The 22,083-nt window shown below is 39.5% G+C and overlaps 1 protein-coding gene across 2 annotated transcripts in view; it reads right to left on the bottom strand.

The window, feature by feature from the left end:
• Prkg2 (protein kinase cGMP-dependent 2) overlaps positions 1–22,083 on the bottom strand; it is a 91,370-nt gene that overhangs the window by 44,257 nt on the left and 25,030 nt on the right. For both annotated transcript variants that reach the window (XM_028773703.1, XM_028773704.1), the window contains 6 exons: positions 19,506–19,672; positions 16,722–16,835; positions 14,638–14,743; positions 10,645–10,708; positions 3,162–3,239; positions 1,804–1,898 (listed from right to left, as the gene is read on the bottom strand). In XM_028773703.1, coding sequence (XP_028629536.1) covers positions 1,804–1,898; positions 3,162–3,239; positions 10,645–10,708; positions 14,638–14,743; positions 16,722–16,835; positions 19,506–19,672 — 624 coding nt within the window. The remainder of the gene's footprint in view (positions 1–1,803; positions 1,899–3,161; positions 3,240–10,644; positions 10,709–14,637; positions 14,744–16,721; positions 16,836–19,505; positions 19,673–22,083) is intronic.

Raw genomic sequence — 22,083 nt, 5'->3', positions numbered from 1 at the left:
TTGCCTTACAGGTGCACCCCATGATTGTCACACAGATCATTCTCGGCACACACTACAACAGGGTCCCACATGTGCCTTCAAAGTAACTGTCTGTTAAGTGCCATGGATTCATTTTTATGAATAAAATTCTGAAAGAACTCCTGAGACCATTTAATGTCATTTTGAAAACATGAAACGGAAGCAGGGCTGAGAGCCGCCGTCAGCAGTCTTAAAACATAGGGTCATAAAAATGTGCAAAAAAGGAAAAATACGTGTATCAATATTTCCTTCCCATTCATTTTAGCTTTGTTCTTTCAGGTGCTTCGGGGAGCTGGTTGTCTGTGTTAAACATAAATCCTTGTGTTTCCTATAGGAAAAGCACTATAATTGGCTGGCTGCAACAGACAGCACAAATTACCTCAGGTCCAGCAAAACCAGACACCACACTAGCTCTCAAGAGAAACTTAATATCTATACTCCATTTATAGACTCTTTTGTATCTGCAAGGTTTGTTTGTTTTGCTTGAATGTGGGAAGGTAATTATGATAGTGCAAAAAAAAAGATAATTTCATTATTATCAAAGTAAGTTCATTACCAGCTAGAAATTAAGGAAGAAAAGCCCAGTCTGCCTTTAAATCCTACTTGGAAATTGCTTACATAATAGCTAAAGCCCAGTTTATTATGTTTTACTATTTCAGCTCTCTTTGAAAAATAAGAGATGTAAGGATTTTAGATAATCAGATGTGTCTCTGGGTAATTGTGGAGTGCTTTCCCTCCTGCTGTAATTATGCAGCCTGTCATGCAGATCAGCCGAACAGGAGTTTCATGGGTGAACGGGAAGAAAACAGAGTGGAGAGAATTGAATCTGTTCTTCAATAACTCTTCTCTTCAAACACAAACTTGCAATAAAACCATTCGGTGGTGATGTAAAATTTAAGAGCTTCCTAAATAACTGTCAATTATTTACTCAAAAACATGTTACTCCAAAAATGTGCCTTTCTCTGAACTCTATCTTGTTATTTTATGAAGCTATTTTTATTCAGAAAAATTATTTCTTTCTATGTGGGGATTTGTTTGTTTTGTTTGAGGAAGTACAACATTTCTCTCAAGCCACTTCTCAACTTTTAAAAACATATTTCCATGTAACATAGGTCAATTGTAAATAAGCTTATGCTTCAAAAGAGAGACAGGTCACATAGAAATTCCAGATACACTGTTTTGAGCTGATGCTAAAACTTGCAAATTGAGCTCATAAGAAAGTTCCTAAAAATTATTTTTGACATGATGTTTTAAAGATACTCAGTGTATAAAAAGTTTGTGACATTTTAAAAAATTCTATTCAATTATTTAATGTATGTGTGTTTGTGTCTGTGTGTGTGTCTCTCTGTGTGTGTATTTGTATGCCATGGCACACATGTGAAAATCAGAGGACAGTCTAGGGGAGTCAGTTCTCTCCCTCCACCATGTGGATCCTGGGGATCAAACTCAGGTTCTTAGATTTGGCTGCAAGCCCCTCCACCCACTAGCCCTTCTTATCAGCTCTCTTTTCACATTTTAATAAAAAGGAAAATTGTTGATCAGGATATTTTTTGTAAACCACAGCAATGTAATAGCTCTCTCTAACATTGTTTGGCTAATAATTCCCTTGCTTTACAGACTTTTACTAATGTTTTTTAAGCTAAGAGTTAATCCAACACCATCTTGATCCTACCGATGTAAGACTTTCCAATTTCTTCTTGTGCAAACGTAGTGTATGGGTAGTTTTGAGATGGAAGGCAGTCAAAGCCTTATGTCTGAGTGTGATGTATGAATCCATGGACTCACCTGATCAGAGCCTTTTCTCCAAAGTACTCTCCTTTCTGCAGTGTTTTGATCAACTGTGGCTGATCATGACCTTCTGTGCTCTGTGTGACTTTCACCTAGAGGAAGAGAAACATTCAAAGCAGAGACCAAGTAAACGAGTGGTCTGAATGCACAGCTGTTACCCAAACACACAGAACTATCTGAAGAAGGGAAAAGAGGAGGCCACATTAGTGGTAGAGTAGTCAGGACAACACACTATACTCTGCTCTGGCTCAGGCAGGAATGAGACAACCCTCTGTAACAGGAGAATCTCTTCCCAAACCAACCATTCAGGTCACCTCTCAAAGTCAGTTTTTATTTGTGTTTTTATTTATTTTGATTTTTGAGGCAAGGTTTCTTTGTATCACCATGGCTGTCCTGGAACTCACTATGTAGACCAAGCTAGCCTTGAACTTGGAGATTTGCCTGACTTTGCCTCCCAAGTGCAGGGATTAAAGGTATGAGCCACTATGCCTGACTCCAAAGGACAATTTTAAGAATATAAGTCCAGTGATCCTTCCTGAGAGATTCTCAAAGCAAATAATCTTAGTCTAATAGGGATTTCTGTTGCTTCAAAAAATTCTAACAGACTTGATGAATTAATCAAAAATCAGCCTAAGGCTTGTCCACAGGTAGGCTATGTCATATAGACCTCCAAAACAATGCAAAATGATGCTATGGAAGGGCTCACAACTCAGTGTCCATTTCAAAGTGAACCACAGCCTAGGAGGGTACAGCACAGAAACTCAAACTTACAGTGTTCTCTATTTGAGCTAGAATTAGTCCTCTTTAATATGTTATTAGGCATTGTGGCATTGTTCCATGTTGTCTAGAGCTCGTGATTGATATTTACGTGTTTTACCATGAATTAATATTTTGAACTGCAATTCCTATATTAGCCAGAATTCTCTCAAAGAATGAGACGTTGCCTGTTGAGCTCATTCTCCTGTATTGCTCATCATACCTGTTATAGTGAAACATTATTTGAGGCCCATTCTTGGCCATTGGGCTGACTGACAATCAGATCCTCATTCCTAAAAAGGGACTCTAGAAACAAACCAGTCACTATAGACATTATACACAGTGAGGCTTCCACAGAAAATAAAGTAACCTGTGTGCAGTTACTGGCAAAGAACTATGTCACCTGTGGTCAATCAGGAGTATTCTGTGCACTCATCTCCAAAGCTGGGCCTCTGAGAGAAATCCAGAGACTCTAACAGAGACGTCTCATCTCCCTTCAGTCAGGGGCTTCCTCCAGAGCCACACAGAGCGTCACTACACTGTCAGTACATTTAACCCAGCACAGAGTTTCTTTGACTTAAGCTTTACTTAGAATTTACCTTTCCTTTTGCCAAAATGAAAAAGGTGCTCCCTTCTTCTCCTTCTCTGATGATATAATCTCCTTTGTCATAGTATTCCTGTTGGAATGAAGAAAAACAAATAAAACATCAGATCAAGTCAATGCCTATGACTGAAGACATACAGGAAACAGAGCCCTTTGTGTCTTTGAGTGAGTGTGGACTGCCTATGAGCTTACCCTACCTGTCATTAATGCTGTGGTAAAATTAAAAAGTGTTGCTTTATTGATCAGCTAGAAGATCTGTGTGTGTTCTTATCTTTTCTCAGAGAACCTTCACTTGGCAATATTCACTTTCAGTTACAGAGGGCAGAGATACGGTAAGAAGAGAGAACAAGACGACAGCCAGGAGTACAGTGTATCTCACCTCTGGCTGAACTGTAATGTCCAGTAACTGTCTAAAGAGTAGGTCAGAGGTTCAGAAAGGAACGCATGATTGAATGATAGCTTGAAAATACTCCCAGTGGGTATGAGGAAGGGCAGCCTCCGTTTCTAACTCTGTGAAACACCAATACCTAGAAGGAGTTCATATACACAACAGGTAGCTCTGCTATGTGCATTGTTTCTAAAGGGTCTTCATCAGAAAAGGTCTGAGCAACATCAGAACCTACATGTGCAAATTCCTGCTTTAGTGTTGATTTATCCTCATCAAACTGCAAATGATAACTTCTTTCTTCCTTTTTTTGTATTAATTTTTCTGTCTTTCACACATAGTTGTGTGATTGGAGACTTTTTGGTGAGAAAGAAGTATCCACTTGTCAGAGCAAAAGAGCAACCCAGCATCATGGGACACAGATCATACTGACCCCCCTCTATGTTGTCTTAGTTTGAAATTGTTTCAATTCAGAGAAGATGGATTTTGTAATGATTTCTACAACAAAATTGACAACATAATTTCACTCATTTGTTTCCTTTAGACTGGAGAATAAATTCTAAACTAAACTACTTTAATGTGTTTGCTTTTCAAAACCTTCCTGGTCATTTAAGTATGAACATTATTCCTCACATCAATGAAGACACATTTTATTCTCATAATACTGTATACACTTAATTAGACATTTCAATATCTTTCAGAAAGATACACGAAGCCAAAAGAACCAGACCCTAAGGCCAGTTCTACGTGGCATTGCTTTTAAATGAATACATCAGCTGAGAATCTTGATCTTCAAAGCTATAGAAGTGTGTTAGCTTTTTGTAGTTTCTAAAACCAGCAAGCCCAGACCTAGTGGCTTAGAGTAGCCACCTTTGGTTAGCCTAATGTTTCTATGGATCAGAAAGTCCTAGGACAGAGAAGAGCAGCTACTTGAGCTCTTCCATGATTGAGTTTGAGGTATTAGTAGGGACTGCATTCCATCCTGAAACCTCCAGGTACAGGAAATCTGTTTCTAGTTCACTGTGATGATTGACTGAACTGGCTTGTGGGGAGAGATGGCATTTCCTTCTCGGCTGTCAGTGGGGAGTCAGCAGGGCTTCTCTGAGCTCCTCTGCCTGCCACAGTCCCTTTGACATCTTAGAACAAGCATGGCATGTGGGATTCTTACTCATAGATTCTTCCCTAGTTTCCACTTGTGGGAACATAGAATGATTCTCTTCTTTCAAGGACTTCTGTAATTATATTCAGCCGATCTAGCCAAGAAGAGATTGGGTGTGGCCGTGTGTAAGTACAATTCTGTATACCCCCGTAAGAATGTTTTCTGAAAAGATGGAAACATCTTAAACATAGTGAATGTTTATTTAATAACTAATGTATTAAGGAATAAAACTGGGGTATGAGCTTTACGGCCACATCTCTGAACCTCAATTTGTTCTTCTGTATCTAAGGCATTGTCTGAAGATGAAGTAGAAGTGTTCATGAAATACATGGTAGATTTTTTGGTGTACACCAGGAACCTAGCTACTGTTTATTTCTGTGACAAGGCTGCTTTCTGACACTCAGTGTCATCTATGGCTATCCAAGGAAGTGATGCTTCTGTTGTTAGTATTAACCATTCAGTTAAATTATGTCCTAAAGAATAAGGCAGTGGTAATGCATCTGACTTCCGAGCCAGACCCATGAACCATTCCATGTGCACATCCTTAATGGCATGGCCTAGAGGGACTTTGAAACCCATTTGCTAAATGAAGATGGCAAAGTAGCCATCAGTTTACATCCCCAGATGACCGGATGAACCTAACACACCCCCTGGACTGGTCTGTGAATGAGAGATGAATTCTGTTTTACACAAACAATGAAATTTTACATTCACTTGACTTAGCCCAGCTCTTCATTTTTTTCTTATTTCATACTTTTCAGAAGTCTTCTCTATGGAGATGCTCCATTCTACAGTGCCAGTAACTATGACCCTTTAGCAATGCAATCCAAGGTGTCCTCCTCCTGTAACTAATTAAAATACCAATCACTTCAGTAAAGTAGCAATGTCCTGTCAGGTAGACCATGGCTGAGGATGTCCCTTATTCCCATTCCCATCTGGGTCCCCATCACACACATGGAGCAGAAACGACATGAGAAATTTCTGACGGGCTACTAGGCTGTTCTTGGACTATTACAAAACCTCTTACATGTGCAGAGGTGTGGTTTTAATTCCTGACAACCAGTAAGTTTAGAAGGTACAAGCTTGAAAAGGGAACATTGAGAAAGAGCCTTATTATTTCTTAAAGGGTAGCTTCCCCAGTGGAATCATCCCAGGAATGGTTCTTTGTCACCTCAAACCATGGAAGGAAGGCAAATAATACCTCCCAGTGTGTCGACAGTAACTCATGGATCAGGAAAGGCTGTGGAAATAGGTCAGACCAAAAATATACAGTGGCGACAACTGGCCGTGAAGCTAGACTGACTGCCCAGTATTTGTCAACTGGGGAGTGCTGCCAGTCAGACCAGGGCAGCTACCGCAACCAAAAGGAGAAGAGCAAACAGTGCGGTGACTGCCCTGCGGTTACATTGCAAAGGGTCCCTTAGAAGACCAAGAAGCCACAGGCTCTACCCTGTGCAGAGTTTGTTTTCTAGCATGTTCCCCGAAATAAGGAATTCACTTCACATGTTTGCTTGATATACCCATAAAGGTACACACACATAGACACTTATGGAAAATATAAACTGTCTTTGAAACCATAACTACACTAGCTCCTTTGATTTTGCAAAACTGTTCCACGGAATCACTTCCGTGAACTACTATAGTAATGATCTACCACCCACGGCCTGAAAAAATGTCTTTAAAGGAAGATGCCTTGAAGCCCGAAGAGAGATGTAACATATGTGAAAAAAATAAAAAGAAGGAAATGAATTTGAGAGCAGACTAGAAAACAATACAAATGGACGATGGCCTCCACAGGCCTTATTTTTCATTGTGAGGAAGACAAGCTTTTTGTGCTGATGTGGCAACAGGCAAGAAATTGAGTTTCTATACAGAAAACATAAGAACTGGGAAGAAACTCAAAGCCCAGACTTCCTGACTGTTAGACATCTGCATGCAGCTTAGAACAGACAACACCTGACCAAACAGTTTGGGGGGGGGTATTCAGGGCAAGGTGTGGAGAGAGAGATAGAAGATGGCAAAGAGAGAGAGAAGTGGAGGCCAGCCATGACCACATGGAGAGAGGGGGAAGGGGAAGGGGGGGAGGAGGGGACAGAGAGAAGCTAGAGGCAAGAGAGCAAGAGAGATCAAGAGAGAGAGCAGGGGCCAAGCAGCCCCTTTTATAGTGGGCCAGGCCTACCTGACTGTTGCCAGGTAACTGTGGGGAGGAGCATACCTGGCTGTTGTGGAGGTGGAGTTTAGACAGAATACTAACACTGGCAGTATAGAGTTTGTGCTATGAACGTTCATTGCAAAGAAGTGTTGATGACAGGTAAGATTAACACATATACATGCACACACATACATAGAAGCACACATGTACAACTCATTCTCGAAACCTGTTTATAGAGCTGGGGAGACAGTTCAGGCAGTAAGGTGGTCATCTTACACAAGCCTGAGTAACTGAGTTTGATCCCCCAGAGTCCATATTTTTGAAAACTAAATATGAAAGTGCTTGTTCTAATCCCAGCACTAAGGAGGCAAAGGCAAGTGGATTCCTAGAGCTCCCTGGGCAGCCAGTTTAGTCTATTCTGTGCATTCAGGCCAATGAGAGACCCTGATCAAAAGAAAAGGGGGTTGGTGCCCAAGGAATGACACCCATTGACTGTCCTCTGACCTCCTTACACATGCACATACACATTTGTTCACACCTATACACTCACCTGGACTACACGTAACACACACAGAGCACTCATCCAAAGTACATATAACACACAGAAAACTGTTACCCAAACTACATATAACATATACACAGAGAGACTAGACTTTGCCAAACATGATCTAAAATGGAAATCTCTGAAAGGAAGAAGCAGACCATGGCATACTCTACAAAGCAGGTTTCTCAATCCGTTTTCACACCTCAGTACTTCTCAGACCTTAATGAGCATAAGAATCCCACTGGTAAAATGTTAAAACTGTGAAATTGGCATTCTCTACATTTTCTACCAGTTTCTGATTCAGTATGTGTGGGGAGGTACCTGGGAATCTGCTTTTCTATTGGCAACCCAGATCTGCAGAAGGATAAAGGCATTCACATTACTGTACCCCACCTCCCCTGCCACAACCAGAGCTCTAGGAAAGGCGCAAACGTGGGTGTCAGCTGTGGTGTCTGTACTAAAGGCCACTGGGTCAGATTCCAGAGCCCTACCCTACACAGTCTCATGCTTTGCCCTGTTACCGACATGGAAGCAGACACTCTTGCCACCCCCCCTTCTTCATGACTGCCCAGATACGCAAGGCATATTAGAGTTTTCATTATCATATCCATCGTCACCCCACTCCAAACTTGCATCCTTCTTTAAGACTGTCATTAGCTAAATCCTAAAGCATAGCAGTGACTGTGTGCCACTATTCCTATGTGTGTGGTCTGGTCTGAATGTGAGCACAGTCTTGCAGAAGATGGCTGCCTCCCCAACTCGGTGCTCTGGGAGACATGTTCAAGAAAGCTGATAAAAAAGAAAAGAGAAGAAAATAAAACAAAACTGAAGTATCAGAGCCACTTGGAGTTGGAGTTCACAGTCTATGTTTTAAACACAAAGGATCTGAATGATAATGAGGACGTGCTCATTTCTAGGTATGGTAGAGTGGACAGGTTTTATTGTAGATGTACGGGAGAGTACAGCCAAAGGCATCTGGAAGAATCCAGAGCAAGGGGAGAAAGACTAGACTAACATAACTGAACCGGGCCATTTGACTAAAGAAGGGCAAGGGCAAGAGAGCCACACCAGGAGGGGTGGTGGGAGAGAGAGAGAGAGAGAGAGAGAGAGAGAGAGAGAGAGAGAGAGAGAATGAATAAGGATCAAAAGAGACAGTAGCCTAAATGGCAAACTTGTATAGGAATGGGAAGCTGGGAAAAGGGAAGTCCCGCCCTTAAGGGCCCCGCCCCAGAAGCCCCGCCCCTGGGCTGAAGAGGTTTAGAGACCAGGGTGTGAAGAGCTAAGAGGAGCCACTAGTAGTGAGTGCTTTGTCATGTTAAAAGACACCAGAGTTAATCCTGAGTTTCTTTGGAACGTGTCAGCTCTACTGCTTGGTACAGGAAACTCTGATCCCCTTTTCTCAACCTTTCTCCCCAAACACAAAGAAAAACTGGCTTCCCTACCAACCTCTAAGCAGCATTTCAGACAGCTCTTTTCTCAAAAAAGCATGGAGATGAATTGCAGGGAACTCAGCCAGTGCTTCATCACAACTCCCTGCACTGGGAGGTTGACTGTGGGGAGGATCTGTTTTGTAAATTGCTCACTTTCCTCAGAACTAAACAGACTCCATTACTCCCTTGCTTATCATTTCCACGTCTGAGGATTTTCACACATGACAGGGATGAATTTGTTTGCCAGGTGTGAACAAAGAGCCCACGGTGCTGCTATCTGCAGAGGCTGAGATGTAATCAAACTTTCCTAGAGTGTTTTAAAAGATGAAGCTTACAAACTTGAATTGTGTGCTAATTAATACTGGATTCGAGACCCATCTATGTATCCTGTGGCTGTTGCCGATGGCTGCTGTAAATATGTCTAACTGACCATTTATTTTTAATGACACCAAGTTCTCATTTTCGCTGTCAGCACAGAATTTTCCTCTGGTGAAACCACTCTATTCGTAGTATATTAAAAACAGTTGGGGGGGGGGGGAAGTTAACAACAACAAAATTTATACAAACAGGGCTTCTCTGGCCTGAAAGGAAAAACACCCTAAGAAATTGGGATGAATTATTAATTTGTAACATCCATGATTGGCTTATGTTACCCTAGGAAAAACCCGAAGGAATGCAGAGTACACAGGCTTGTTGAATCTGACTTCATATCTGAAGTCCCAGGGGACAGGAGGTGTGGCATGGTGTCCCCATAGTCTCTCCTTGCTTAAGGATTTGATGGGCTCCATGACTATGCATGGAAACGTTACTGATGTTGCTTAGGTTTAGGATAAAATAGTCCCTGCGTCTCCCTCAACACACAGGTGTTTACACTGTATTTTATGATTGACAAGGGCATGTATTTGTAGACAGATGGGCGGGCTTTTCTTTCTCTCTTTCCTTCTTTCCTTCTTTCTTTCTTTTTTCTTTTTTTTTTAACTTTGTTCCAACTGAAAGCAGCTCTGCATAGGCATCACATCCAGCAATGATATTGCCACCAACCCCCTACCTCCTCTTAATTTCTGAAAGGTCATTTTGATTTCAATGAAACAGACCCCCAAGAAAGTGAGAGAGGCTATTTGCTTTGAGTCGTGATCTTCTTCGGAAGCTAAAGAGGTTTACATAAAACAAGTATCATTAAAAAACAAGGTATGTTATAAAATTGTTTTTTCACAATGAAGCTTGACGAGTCTTAAACTAAAACCAGCCATCTGGGGGATGCCAGGAATAAGCCTTTGAACACTTTCCAATCTGTCATTTGCCTCTAGATATTGAAATAGGTAAAGTACTCAGGCGTGAGCTCTTCAAATGTGCTGAGTATAGACTGCTTCAGGGTCTGGCTTCTGGGCACCGCCCCCACAGCAGCAGCAGCGTGCCCTTTCTGTACCCTGTTTCCTAATTATGCCTCACCGACTCCTTTATATTGTGAAAACTCTCCATGGAATTGTGATGTTAATTGGAGAAAATCAAATGCCTCTTGAGTAAGGCAGATTAGTTGTATGAATGTACTAAAAAGATTAAAATATGTAAATCAAATTTCACTTTACACATGCAGATTTCTTTCTGCAAGTTCCAAGGCTACTAACCCTTGCTGGTCCCTTGTCTCTGTGTGAGCTGGCCTAAGATTGCTCACACCTGGACATGGCTCCCAGTCTCTGGAGTTTAGTGCTCTACCATCTTTCTCTCTTTATTCACTCACAGTACTAATAATATGACTAGATCCTAAGATCTAATGATTATTTGGGTTTTTTTAATTTAAAATTTCTTACCACCTCCAAGCAGTCAATGATCTTGGTTAGTTTGTCTTCAGGTAAATTCTTCAACAAGGAAACACTTGAAAATTAAAAAGAAATCTTAAATTAATTATGTTTTTTTAATTAAAAAATTTGTTTCTGATAGAGTCTCACAATGTAGTCCAGGCTACCCCTGAACTTCTAAGCCCTAGTATTACAGGCATACAAAACCACACCTAGCTCTTACTTAATGCTATCTTGAAAAATATATATTTCATACAGATTCTAATTCTTATATTTGCATACTATTATAATACAATGTACTTTAGTTTTTCCAATGTAAGTATTCAAATAATTGAAATCACATAAATAACAGAATTTCTTGATGATAGGAAAGGGTTCATATATACTGTACTATTCCAGTCATTTGTCATAGGTTCAGAAATGAAGGTTTTAACATACTACAAAGGGAACAGTCACATCCCATCCACGCAGGACCCAGTTCACACTGTTGTTGGTTTGACAAGTGACTTACATCTAGAAAAGTGTTTGCTTCCACTTCTCCATGTCTCTAACAGCCCAGGAGAACTACTCTATTCAAGATGGAAGATTAGATTTTCATCTAACTCCTTGTAATTAGGTAAAGACTAAACTCATTGGAACATGAAAGTTACCAGTGATATATTCTTTGATTATTAATCTTACTGTACTGTCTTTTTAAATCAATGTTTCAAGAGACAGGTAACAGGAACATTTGAAATAGAATACTGAAACCAATTACTCTTAAAAAGTCACAAATTTCCCTTATCACGATTAACTAATCAATATGATTAGATTGTTTTATTGAATCAATTTCTTTCTGTTTTACACATTTTTAAGACCATTGATATTATTTCTATAAACAATATATCTTTATTACCATCTACCATTTGACATCCTTACAGGAAATATTATGCCGCTCCCAAAATGCAGGACTAAATCTGTTATTTCTATAAACAATATATCTTTATTACCATCTACCATTTGACATCTTTACAGGAAATATTATGCCCTCCCAAAATGCAGGACTAAATCTTGTGAAGGCAGGAAGCTCAAGGCAGACTCTTGCATGCATGTAGCATGGGGAACTAGGCCAGAAAACATGTGTGAGATCTGTAAGAATGCCTGAACTGATGCACTGGGATCGCAAAACACCAGAGTGAGCCAAGCTAGAGAACATATAAATGCATGTTGACAGGTAAGGAAAGAATGGGTTGCAAAAATAACACCATTCTTATTAAGTTCAAAATGGGTTAAATCAAGCCATAAATACAAATAACACCTAAGGGACGATAGTCAGTAAACTTCCAAACGCAGGAGGGAAGGAGAGGAACACATGCTGTGATGACATCAGAGCCCACAGGTACTGCAGGGACATCATTAACTTCAATTATAATAATGATGTTATCATTCACTTATAATAACACTTATTCATTTAAGTTTATTCTGATTGAGATACGTGTATAAAATTGGATATATTTATAAGGTTCTTTGCAATGTTTATATACATGTGTATGTATGTGCAATGTTTAAATATGGGTAAACATGTAGCTTCCAAGAATTTATCATTGTCTTATGGCAAAAACACACAGAGTTCTTCTCCCCAGCTTTTTGAAATATGCATTACATTGTTATTATGTATAATCACCTTATAGTGCAATATCACAACTTCTTCCTCCTGTCCACCCCTAGCTTAGCACCTGCTGGTCAACATTTTCTCATTGCTGTTGTAAGCACCTGGGAAGCACTGGTCTGCTCTCAACATCTGTGCAATGACTCTCTCAGAGCCTACATCTGAATGTGATTACGCAATACTTGTCTGTCTATGTCTAGCCCATTTCACCAAAATAGAGCATTCCCCACTTTGAGTCATGTCATCCCAAATAATGAGGTTTAATCTTTTTCTTTACGGTTAAACATTCTTCCATTATATGGGCCACATTTTCTTTATCCATTCATGGCTGATGGTCAATTATATTGTATCCATTTCCTGGTTATTCTGGATGGTGCTGCAAAGAACATGGAGACACAGATATATCCTCCAACATGCTGATTTCATTTCCTTTGGGTGTATTTCCTAATGGGATTGTTAGCTTTATGAGGTTTTGTGATTTACATGTATACCACAGTCCTCTGTATTACATTCCATATATAAAAAGGGCCTATTATATATAAAGGAACAAACAAACAAAAATGCTGCATTACCCCAGAGTAGTGCCTTCCTATTGAAATGGAAAAAAACAAAATCAAAACAAAACAAAAAAACAACTAGAACTCAATTTCCACAAACTAATGAAGGTTTTCCTTCTGGTCCAAACTGGAATCCATGAATAGCAAACCTTTGGGAGTGGTGGGTAAGCAGATGAGGAGTTCATTTCCCCTCTGTGTAGACAGGGATCGGGTTTACCTTGTTCACCACTGAATCCACAATGTTTACTGTCCAGAAATAAATATTTGTCGAATGGATGAATGAAATAACCATAAGAAGGTTGGAGAAGAGAAATACATTCTGGAAGACTCTCTGGGTTCCTTTAACAGTGCACACTAGGTTCCAAGGGGATTATGTCTCTGTAGAATGGTTTAGCTTTTATCTTAGACAGTCAATACATCCTGTGGTCACTGGTTTATTCCTGTACTCTTAAAAAAAAAAAACTCATCCCTAAAGTGTGACTTATTTAAATGCTGATCTGTGACATTCAGCTGCACAATTTTGAGATCACCTATATCTAGGTAGATCCTACCACATGACAGCTAAGGTAAGTGATACCTAGAGATGAGACACCTGCTTCACATTATTGCAACTCTGTTGGGAGTCATTATTGTCTCTAGGAGGGTATGTCAGGGAGATGCGCTATAAAAAACCTGCACACTGGCTGTGTTCTGCTGATTGTCAGTGTGTTCGTGCCTATGATCCCAAACTAAATGCTAGGTGTAGACAGCCCCTAACACAACTGGCTTTGCAGGCTGGCTATGGAAGGTCAAGACTGTACTCAGGAAAAGCTTGAAGCTTACTTTTGGAAGTCACATGATGCATCATTATTGTTACACTTAGCCCAAGTACATTTTATCACATGCTGTGTCCCAAATCCAGAGGCTGTCAACACTCTCAGATGCAAAACTACTGAACAGGGAGAGTATGCACTCTCAAAAACAGTTATCTCCTTAAGCTTGCCTTTGAAATTATACAAACATGTGTTTCCCTATAAACTGACTCACTCATGATGCCAAGGTACAGAGCATTTTACAAAATCAACTGTCCTGGTATCCATGTCATTGTGGCTACTTAATAACGATCTTTTTAGGCTGCTACAAACAATGGAAACTTAGAAGGTAGCATGGCTTTGTCAATGAGAAAAGTAATGTCACCTGTAGAACAAGGAGAGTAAAATAAATTAATCTTAATATTCCAAGTGGGGCTGGTGAAACGGCTCAGGCTATAAAGGACTGTGAAACCTGGACTGATTACCTGGGTTGGAGTCAGTGGAACCGCATGCCTGGAAGTGGTCTTCTGACTCCTACACATGATGTAGCACACATGTCAGTGTGTGCGTGCATTAAATAAATAAATGAATAAATAAATAAATAAATAAATAAATAAATAAATAAATAAATTTTAAAATTAATAAAATAACTAAAATTAATATTAGAAGAATTAGCCTTTTGGTGTACTCTCTGAGATCATAAATGTTTGTCAAAGCCCCATGAAGAAAATTGGGTGAATCTTTTGAGTGTTTTTGCATATTTTTTAATACTATGGTCCCTTCAATACTTAAGTAAAAGGAATAGCAAGAATATGATTCAGCATACAAGCTAATAGGAAATAGCTACAACTGTTAGAACCTGCTACCACTTACGGAAAGTCTTTTTCTCCTTGGTAAGATGATAGAAACTGCTTAAATGGGGAACAATAAGTAAGTAAATCATTACTGTGGTCAAATTCAACCTGCCTACCAACTGCTGCACTTTGGCCCACCACACGGTTACTCTTACCTTCTGAGGAAGTTTCTGTACTCCTCGTCCCTGGCTTGCGCTGTTCTCCTCATAATGTTCTGGAAAACCTCTCTATCGAGTGCCCAAGTTTTAACATTGGTGATAGCTTTAGAAAATTCAAGAAAACAATACAACAGTGTTTAGCACCAGACAAAGAAAATATTCCAAAATGTTAATCAGTGAGTATTTACTTATTGGAAATATATTATTAAACATGCGAATAAGTGGAAACTATGAAATTGTAGATGGTCATGGTTGTTTTCAGTTTTTGTTTGTTTGTTTTGTTATCACTTCAGCTTTGAGGTCTACCAGGATTAGGAAATGGATAGGAGATTTCTTTTCTGACTGTGTTTTAGGTAGGATGATATTCAAATAGCTTGTTTGCAATTTCTAATCGTGCACTGAATCCGCTGCATACCACAGGGTGTGTTCTTGAGTCAAGCCAGCAAATGATTCAACAGAAAAAGGGTTCATAAGCAGGTAATTGGAAGCTGAAGTCTGTGTGCACATGTGTGAATCTGTGTCTTTCTGTGATGTTTAGACACTGCTGCATAAAAGCCAATACCATCTAAAGATATGTACAGTTACTTTGGTATAAAATGGACACAAACACTTTTAAAGATAAAACAAAAGAAAATTTGGGGGCAAAAATTTTTATATGGGAGATTTTAAAAGCAAGCATAATATCCAAACTGACAGGCAACAGAAGAAATTAAAAGAAAAAAAAAGGTTTAGATACATTATGGTTGGAAGATTTAAAACATAAGCTATAGAGGTGACTCTGAAGTTAAGAACACTTGTTGCTCTTGCAGAGGACCTAGGTTTGATTCCCAGTACCTACATGATAGCTCACAACCATCCATAAGCCCAGTTATATACAGGGGACTGCACATGGTGCACATACCTGCATACAGGGAAAAGTCATACACCTAAAGCAAAATAAGTAAATCTAAAAATTTAAAAATAAAAGTATCAAAATGATTTTTAAAACAAAATAAAAAGAATAATGACATGAACCTATAGTTCACCAAACTTCTGAGTATAATGGAATCAGTCACTCAATATTCTTGTTTAAAAAATGTATCCCCACCCAAGTTTTGTTACACTTCAGGTTTGGAGGTGAACCTCACAACCTACATTTTTATTCAATTCCTCAGTGGTCTTAATCCTTATAACCCTGTGTAACTCCACTCTTAACGCTGAGACACAGCACATCGAAGCAGACCGAAGGTCTACTTCAAGGGTACTGTGAAAAAAAGGCACAGAAATGGCACTCTTTAAGAGGAGCGATTTAAATACTACTCAGGGAAGCACTTCTCCAGAACACCCCCATGCTGATATTTATATCATTGCTTTCCATGATATCTCTGCTTTATAAGAACTTAATACACTAGAAAGCAAACATCCTAAACGAGTCAAAGGCAATGGTCTATGTAATAAAAAGTAAGGTAACAATTGAACAAATATGGAAGCATTCAACTTCATACCACACCTCATATACAGGTATCTGAGAACTTTCATTTTTCTTTCTAATGCATATACATGTTTGTGTTTGTGTGTTTATGTAGGTACACAAGCTTCTGTGCAGGGGCATGTACATATACATACGGGTACCTGTATGTGCATGTGCGTATGTGTGTTTGCAAGGCCAGATGTCAGCTTTAGGTGTCATCCCCAATGATGCTACCTACCTCCTCAGTCAGGTCTCTTACTGTCCTGGAGCTCACCAATTAGGCTAGACTGTCTGGCCACAAAGCCCAGGTATCTCTCTGTCACTACCCCGCCAGCACCAGGATTGAAGGCTCTTGCAACAGCCTGGCACTTCACATAGATTCTAGGGATGGACCTCTGGTCCTTATGGTGGCAAGCCAAGTGCTTTCCCTAGTGAGCTACCCCCAGCCTAGGAAAAGTTTTTCTGAGCTTGAATCGTTTCTATCAAAGCTCCCACATAAATCTTTTTGTTGGAATTGTATTTTTTTATCAATAAAGGTTATGGGGTCAAATGAAAAACAAAATACCACAAGCTTGGCTCAGGAGCCAGCCTTAGGTGCAGCAGTGATTCTGAGCAGCGTGTCTCTTCTTACCTTTCACAGAGGCAGTCCGAGTACAATTGTACAAAATAGCCAGTTCCCCAAACGTGGTCCACATCGGAATGGATGATAGCAATTTCTCTCCTTGGAACACCTCTAGTCTACCCTCTATCAAACAGAATTGAGAAAAATGCAAATCATCAAAATATATCTGGGTTCTATAAAGAAGAAGAAAAGAAGCAGAAAGCATGCAAATCGCGCAGTTAAGTCACTTAGGAATCTAATTATACCAGAGTGGTTAAAAGATCAGGCCTGAAGCCAAATCTGCCAATCTCTGACCGTGAGCAGTCTGCCATGGATGGTGGGGAGAATCATAGGTATTTCATACGTTTATCATAAGAATTAAGTAAGTTAACACAGGTAGGGAACTCGGAACACTAGCTAGCACAGGCTAGATGTTATGTAAATTCCTAGAGCACTCATTCTGCCCTACGAGGAAATGTAGCACAGGAAACCATTTCTCCCAACAGTCACAGTGTGTCTTGAAAACACTGCACAGCTGTTGCCGGGAGGGAAGGAAGACTTGTCAGAGCCATGGTGTCCCAGCTGTTGGGTCAAGCCACCTAGCTCTACATCTGGGTTGCACTAGTTATTGGTCGTGTAACCTTGGATAAGTGACTTCATGGCCTCAGCTCCTGAGCCCCTTGTCTTGGTACATGCCTATACATCTACACCAACACAAAGCTGAGGCAGAGAAAACAGAGTGCTGAGCAAACTGCTTACAGTTGTTCTGCCCTGGAAACCATTCCTTGCCTCTTCAAGCAAAACCTCATCTAAGAAATCTGCTATTTTAAAGGAAGAAATCTGGGGGAAGCAATGGCAGTCTTTGTCCTACTCCCAACAAGCTTGTGTCACTGTCACCCTGTGTCATCCACTTCATTTTAACAAATCCAATATGAGAGTCTACATCATGCCAGGAACCATCACAGGTTCCAGGCCAGAGAAGCAAAGGTAGAACTATATTCTAACAAGAAATATATGGGATAGAACTATACTCTAACAAGTAAAAAAAAAAAAAAATCTCTTTCTTTTGGTTCTAAATTCCACAGATGACACATACAATTCAATAATTTCTTATTACAGCCAATTCTAGTTACATCAAAACCACTTGGGATTGATATCCTAGATCCTAATACATGTCCATGTTCTTTTCTTAATTGGTTATGGCCTATAGGATTTGAGTAATACTGAAGAATTATAATGGAATACCCAGAGTCTACGCTAACTATGCTGCAGTGTTTGTTATTCAGGCTATATCTTATAAAGGAGAGAATTCTAATTATCAAATTAATTTGCTTGGGCAGATAATTAAGCGAGGCAATTCAGTCCTTAGATGCCACCATAATTAATTCGAATAAGAAAGCATCCAGTTTTCGCTTCCGTGTATGCTGTATGCCTGGTCTCAACAGCTGTGGTAATGCTGACTCCTGTCTAACCTCTTCTTTCCACAAGCCTTTCATCAAAGTCACTGGCAAGGAATAGGATGGAGCTGGCAGGCGTTTCTTGTGCTCTCTTAGCAGGTTCCATAAATATTTGTTGACTTAATGACCTATCTTTTCCTGCCAAAATGCTCTCATGATGCTAAAATAGATGTGAAATGGCCAAGAAAAAAGTTGTAAGAAGAAAGTATTACCGTGGGTCACCTATCCCTGTAAAAATCGAAGGCTGGCTAAATTAAGACTATAACTCACTACAAGGAAAGAATAATCACTCTGGCATGACAGAATCATTTTGACATTACCTTTAAAGATTATATGACAAATAATGCACAAATAATTTTAAAAACTGATAGGCTTTTAGAATCAATATACAAAAGAACAATCCTTGGAGTGTTGAAAACAGGAAACTACAAGTACATTAACTTGCTTAGATAGGCAACTTCTAAGGCTGCAGGAAACAGGAAAAGTACTATTGCTTGATTGCTTAGATTATTGGGAGCCACATTGCAAGATGGAAGTTCACAGCATCAATCAGGAAGCCATGCTACCTGGGTAAGGAAGTTTAATTTTCTCTCCTAAAACTCAAAAAGTTGAGGCAATTCCGAATTTTACATGACATTCAATCACCTCAATCCCTATCCAGGCAATTTCTTGCTTTTTTATATTTAAAGATTAGCAACTATTTAAGATTCATCAATGGGTCTGTTACTGTCTCCCAACCATGTGCGTTCCAGTGATCGTGAAGCACAGGACTAAAGGCTGTATACACTAATAGGTAAGGCATTTGATTTGTTTGTTAGAAAGAAGCTTAAATGATCCTTTGAAATCACTGGTGTACAATCAAAGTGATTTTCAAAGCCAGAAAAAATGAACTCTCCTTAGTAACAATGTCAAAAGTGTCAACATAAACAGCTACATTTTGAACCAAACTTTTCAATAAACAGCATTCTGACTAAGTGTGGAGCTTTGAGTCTGGTTTCCTTCCTGTACTATACACTTTCCATTTCTGAGCAGTGAGGCCTTGGATGTGTGATTTAACCTCTGTGGGATGGATATTGATCCCATTGATAACACGAAACAAACTGTGCTTGCTGCAACAGGACAGATAAGAGAAAAAATGAGACCTCTTATCAAGTGCTCAGTGGGAGATGAGACACAATACATTCCATGAACATCAGCCACTGCCGTGACCACATCATCAATGTCCTTGTCATGCACAGTCAATCCGTTTATTTTCTACAAACAGTGCAACTTGGTTTTGTTTTTAAAATGTTTGCAAAACAGGCAAAATAAACAAAATCATTTCATGTGGGAACTTGAAAAGGCCTGTGAAACTCACCAGCCAGCACAAAGATTCGGTTTCCAGGTTCCCCTTGCTTAATGATGTAGCTGCCCTGTTGATAGTTTCTCCCGTACATGCATTCCACCATGTCTTTGATCTGCTGGGGATCCAATCTCTTCAGAAACTGGTTCTTATTCAGAGCATCTGTGATGAGCTTTTTCTCACTGTTAAATACAATAACAGAAAATGAATGGTCATTACAGTTAAAGGAAAGCATGAAAGATTCATTTCATTCTGTGTTTTGATACAAGTCTTCAAATCTACATGTATATAATTTTTTGCAAGGACATATTTCTTTTCCTGGTCTCACCTAAAACTTCACCAATATATTATGTGCCAAACTCTTAAAAATATATTGGATATTTTCTGGTAGTCATGATACCAATTAACAATCATTTATAACCCTGTCTCTCAATGGAAAATTCCCATGCCATGCAATTGTCAGATGGATGCAGATCCGGAAAGCAGAAAGAAGTTGTATTTGTGAGATTACAAATCCCTTCATTGATGCATCCCCCACTGATGCTCTTATGCTCATGCAGTGACAGTGTTCTTTTATATCTTATGTAGCTCTATAGTCTTTAGCATAGTTACTATTCCCATGTTTATGAAGAAGGAGAATAAAAGGGAAGAAAGGATTTACTGTTCCTAGATTTTAAATCTGAGTATGTTAATCGCCACCTATGATACTTCCATTCCACCCCACTACCTTTGGAGGGCAAAAGCTGGGTCCTTAGGTTTGATTAACATGGATTGGGGTGTGGAAGTCAGGGTTTGCTCCAGGATGTTTTTCTTGGTATGATTAGACTGGACAAAAACTTCATTTCCAATGTTACACTCTTTTTCACTGCTCAAATTAAAGTCTTACTTATTGACAATCCTAGAATCCTTTGCCTTCTGTTAGCAAAAAGAGGCAGCTCAAAATAGTTACTCAATTGCCATGTGTCTCAAGTGTTCTAATTAACATACTCTGTCTTAGATGTTACAAAGTATTGAGCTGGAGGAAAAGATGCTTCATGAGCTGTGGGAATTTTTACATACTCCATTTGCTGTCTGTGATTTTTAATGGCCTTTTTTCCTCCTGCAACATTCATTCAAATGCCCTTTAACAGTGGTTTCTTTTCTATTAGGAAACAAGTAGACCTTCCCTATACAAAAGGTTCTCAAGCACAAGCTAAAGACTTCCTAAAATGAATAACTTCCCTCAGGACCCCATCAAATCATTAATCCATGGAAAGGAAGCAGACGAGCTCCTTGCTAGGAACCCCTTCCTCCTTAAAGTATCTTCTCTATCCTCAGAGCCATCCAAAGCCAGTGGCCACCTTAAGAACTCCCTTTTCTTTCATCTCAACCACGATAGCATTTTGCCAATTCTATTTTAAATATTTAAAACTGCTTTTATTTGTCACAAATATAAGCATCATGAAGCTTCAATAAAAGTATACACTCAAGCAGACACTCACCCAGATGCAAACGCTATACACTTTGTTGACTTGTCTACAGTTAGAATAGTCACTCTGGAGCCACAGAACTTCACTTAGGGCCTCATGCCTTCAGTAGCAATTTCATTTCTGTGCACCTATCCACCATGATATACCATGTCAGAGTTGAAGCTAGAAAAACAACTAGCTTGGTGGCCTCTTTCATGGCTCCTGCATCCTTTTTCTGCACACCATTCTTCCTCATCAACTACTATTACCCTTTCTAGCTTTTCCTTCTACGTATTTCACCAAAGCCATACACATACTTGCTTATACACACATGCACACATTATGGGCTGATCCTCAGATGAGGGAGAATATGTATCTTTCTTTCAGGGACTGGGTAGCCTTGCTTAATATCCTACATCCTGTCCTTCCGTTTCCTACTGAGTTTGCAATTTCATCTTTCTTTAAAGCTGAGGGATATTCTAATATATAATTTCTGTATACTGTATGTTACTATGTTAATATGACATATATAACATATGCACTAAATTCTCACCCATTCATTTATTAACGAGTATCTAGATGTGTTGATTCTCTTTACAAAAGAATTTATTTTTAATTTCAATGATATCACCACAGCATAAGAACAATTTATAGTTCTGGACTATAAAGTTAACAGCTTCTTTACTGAGATTTAAGCTTCTTGGGGCTTTTCCTTTCAGGTCAGCCTGTACTATATCATGAAACTAATCTTGCTAGGAAAAAAATGATTTGAATGTTTCCATATTCTCCCTTATCCACTAACAAATAAATAAAAGTGCTCATAAGTTAGCCCTCAGCTAATATATACTGAGGGCATACTTCTGTTAGGCAAAGTTTTCAGCTCAAGTACAAGACATGAACAATATACAAAATCCCCAGCATCAGTGGACTGCCTGTGCTTGTGTAGACCATCAGTGGACTGCCTGTGCTTGTGTAGACCATCAGTGGACTGCCTGTGCTTGTGTAGATCATCAGTGGACTGCCTGTGCTTGTGTAGACCATCAGTGGACTGCCTGTGCTTGTGTAGACCATCAGTGGACTGCCTGTGTTTGTGTAGACCATCAGTGGACTGCCTGTGCTTGTGTAGACCATCAGTGGACTGCCTG

This window comes from Grammomys surdaster, unplaced genomic scaffold (assembly GCF_004785775.1).
Source record: "Grammomys surdaster isolate TR1022 unplaced genomic scaffold, NIH_TR_1.0 233, whole genome shotgun sequence".
Lineage (NCBI taxonomy): Eukaryota > Metazoa > Chordata > Mammalia > Rodentia > Muridae > Grammomys > Grammomys surdaster.
Note: the sequence above shows the minus strand (reverse complement) of the source record. Positions and strands in the feature narration are given on the sequence as shown.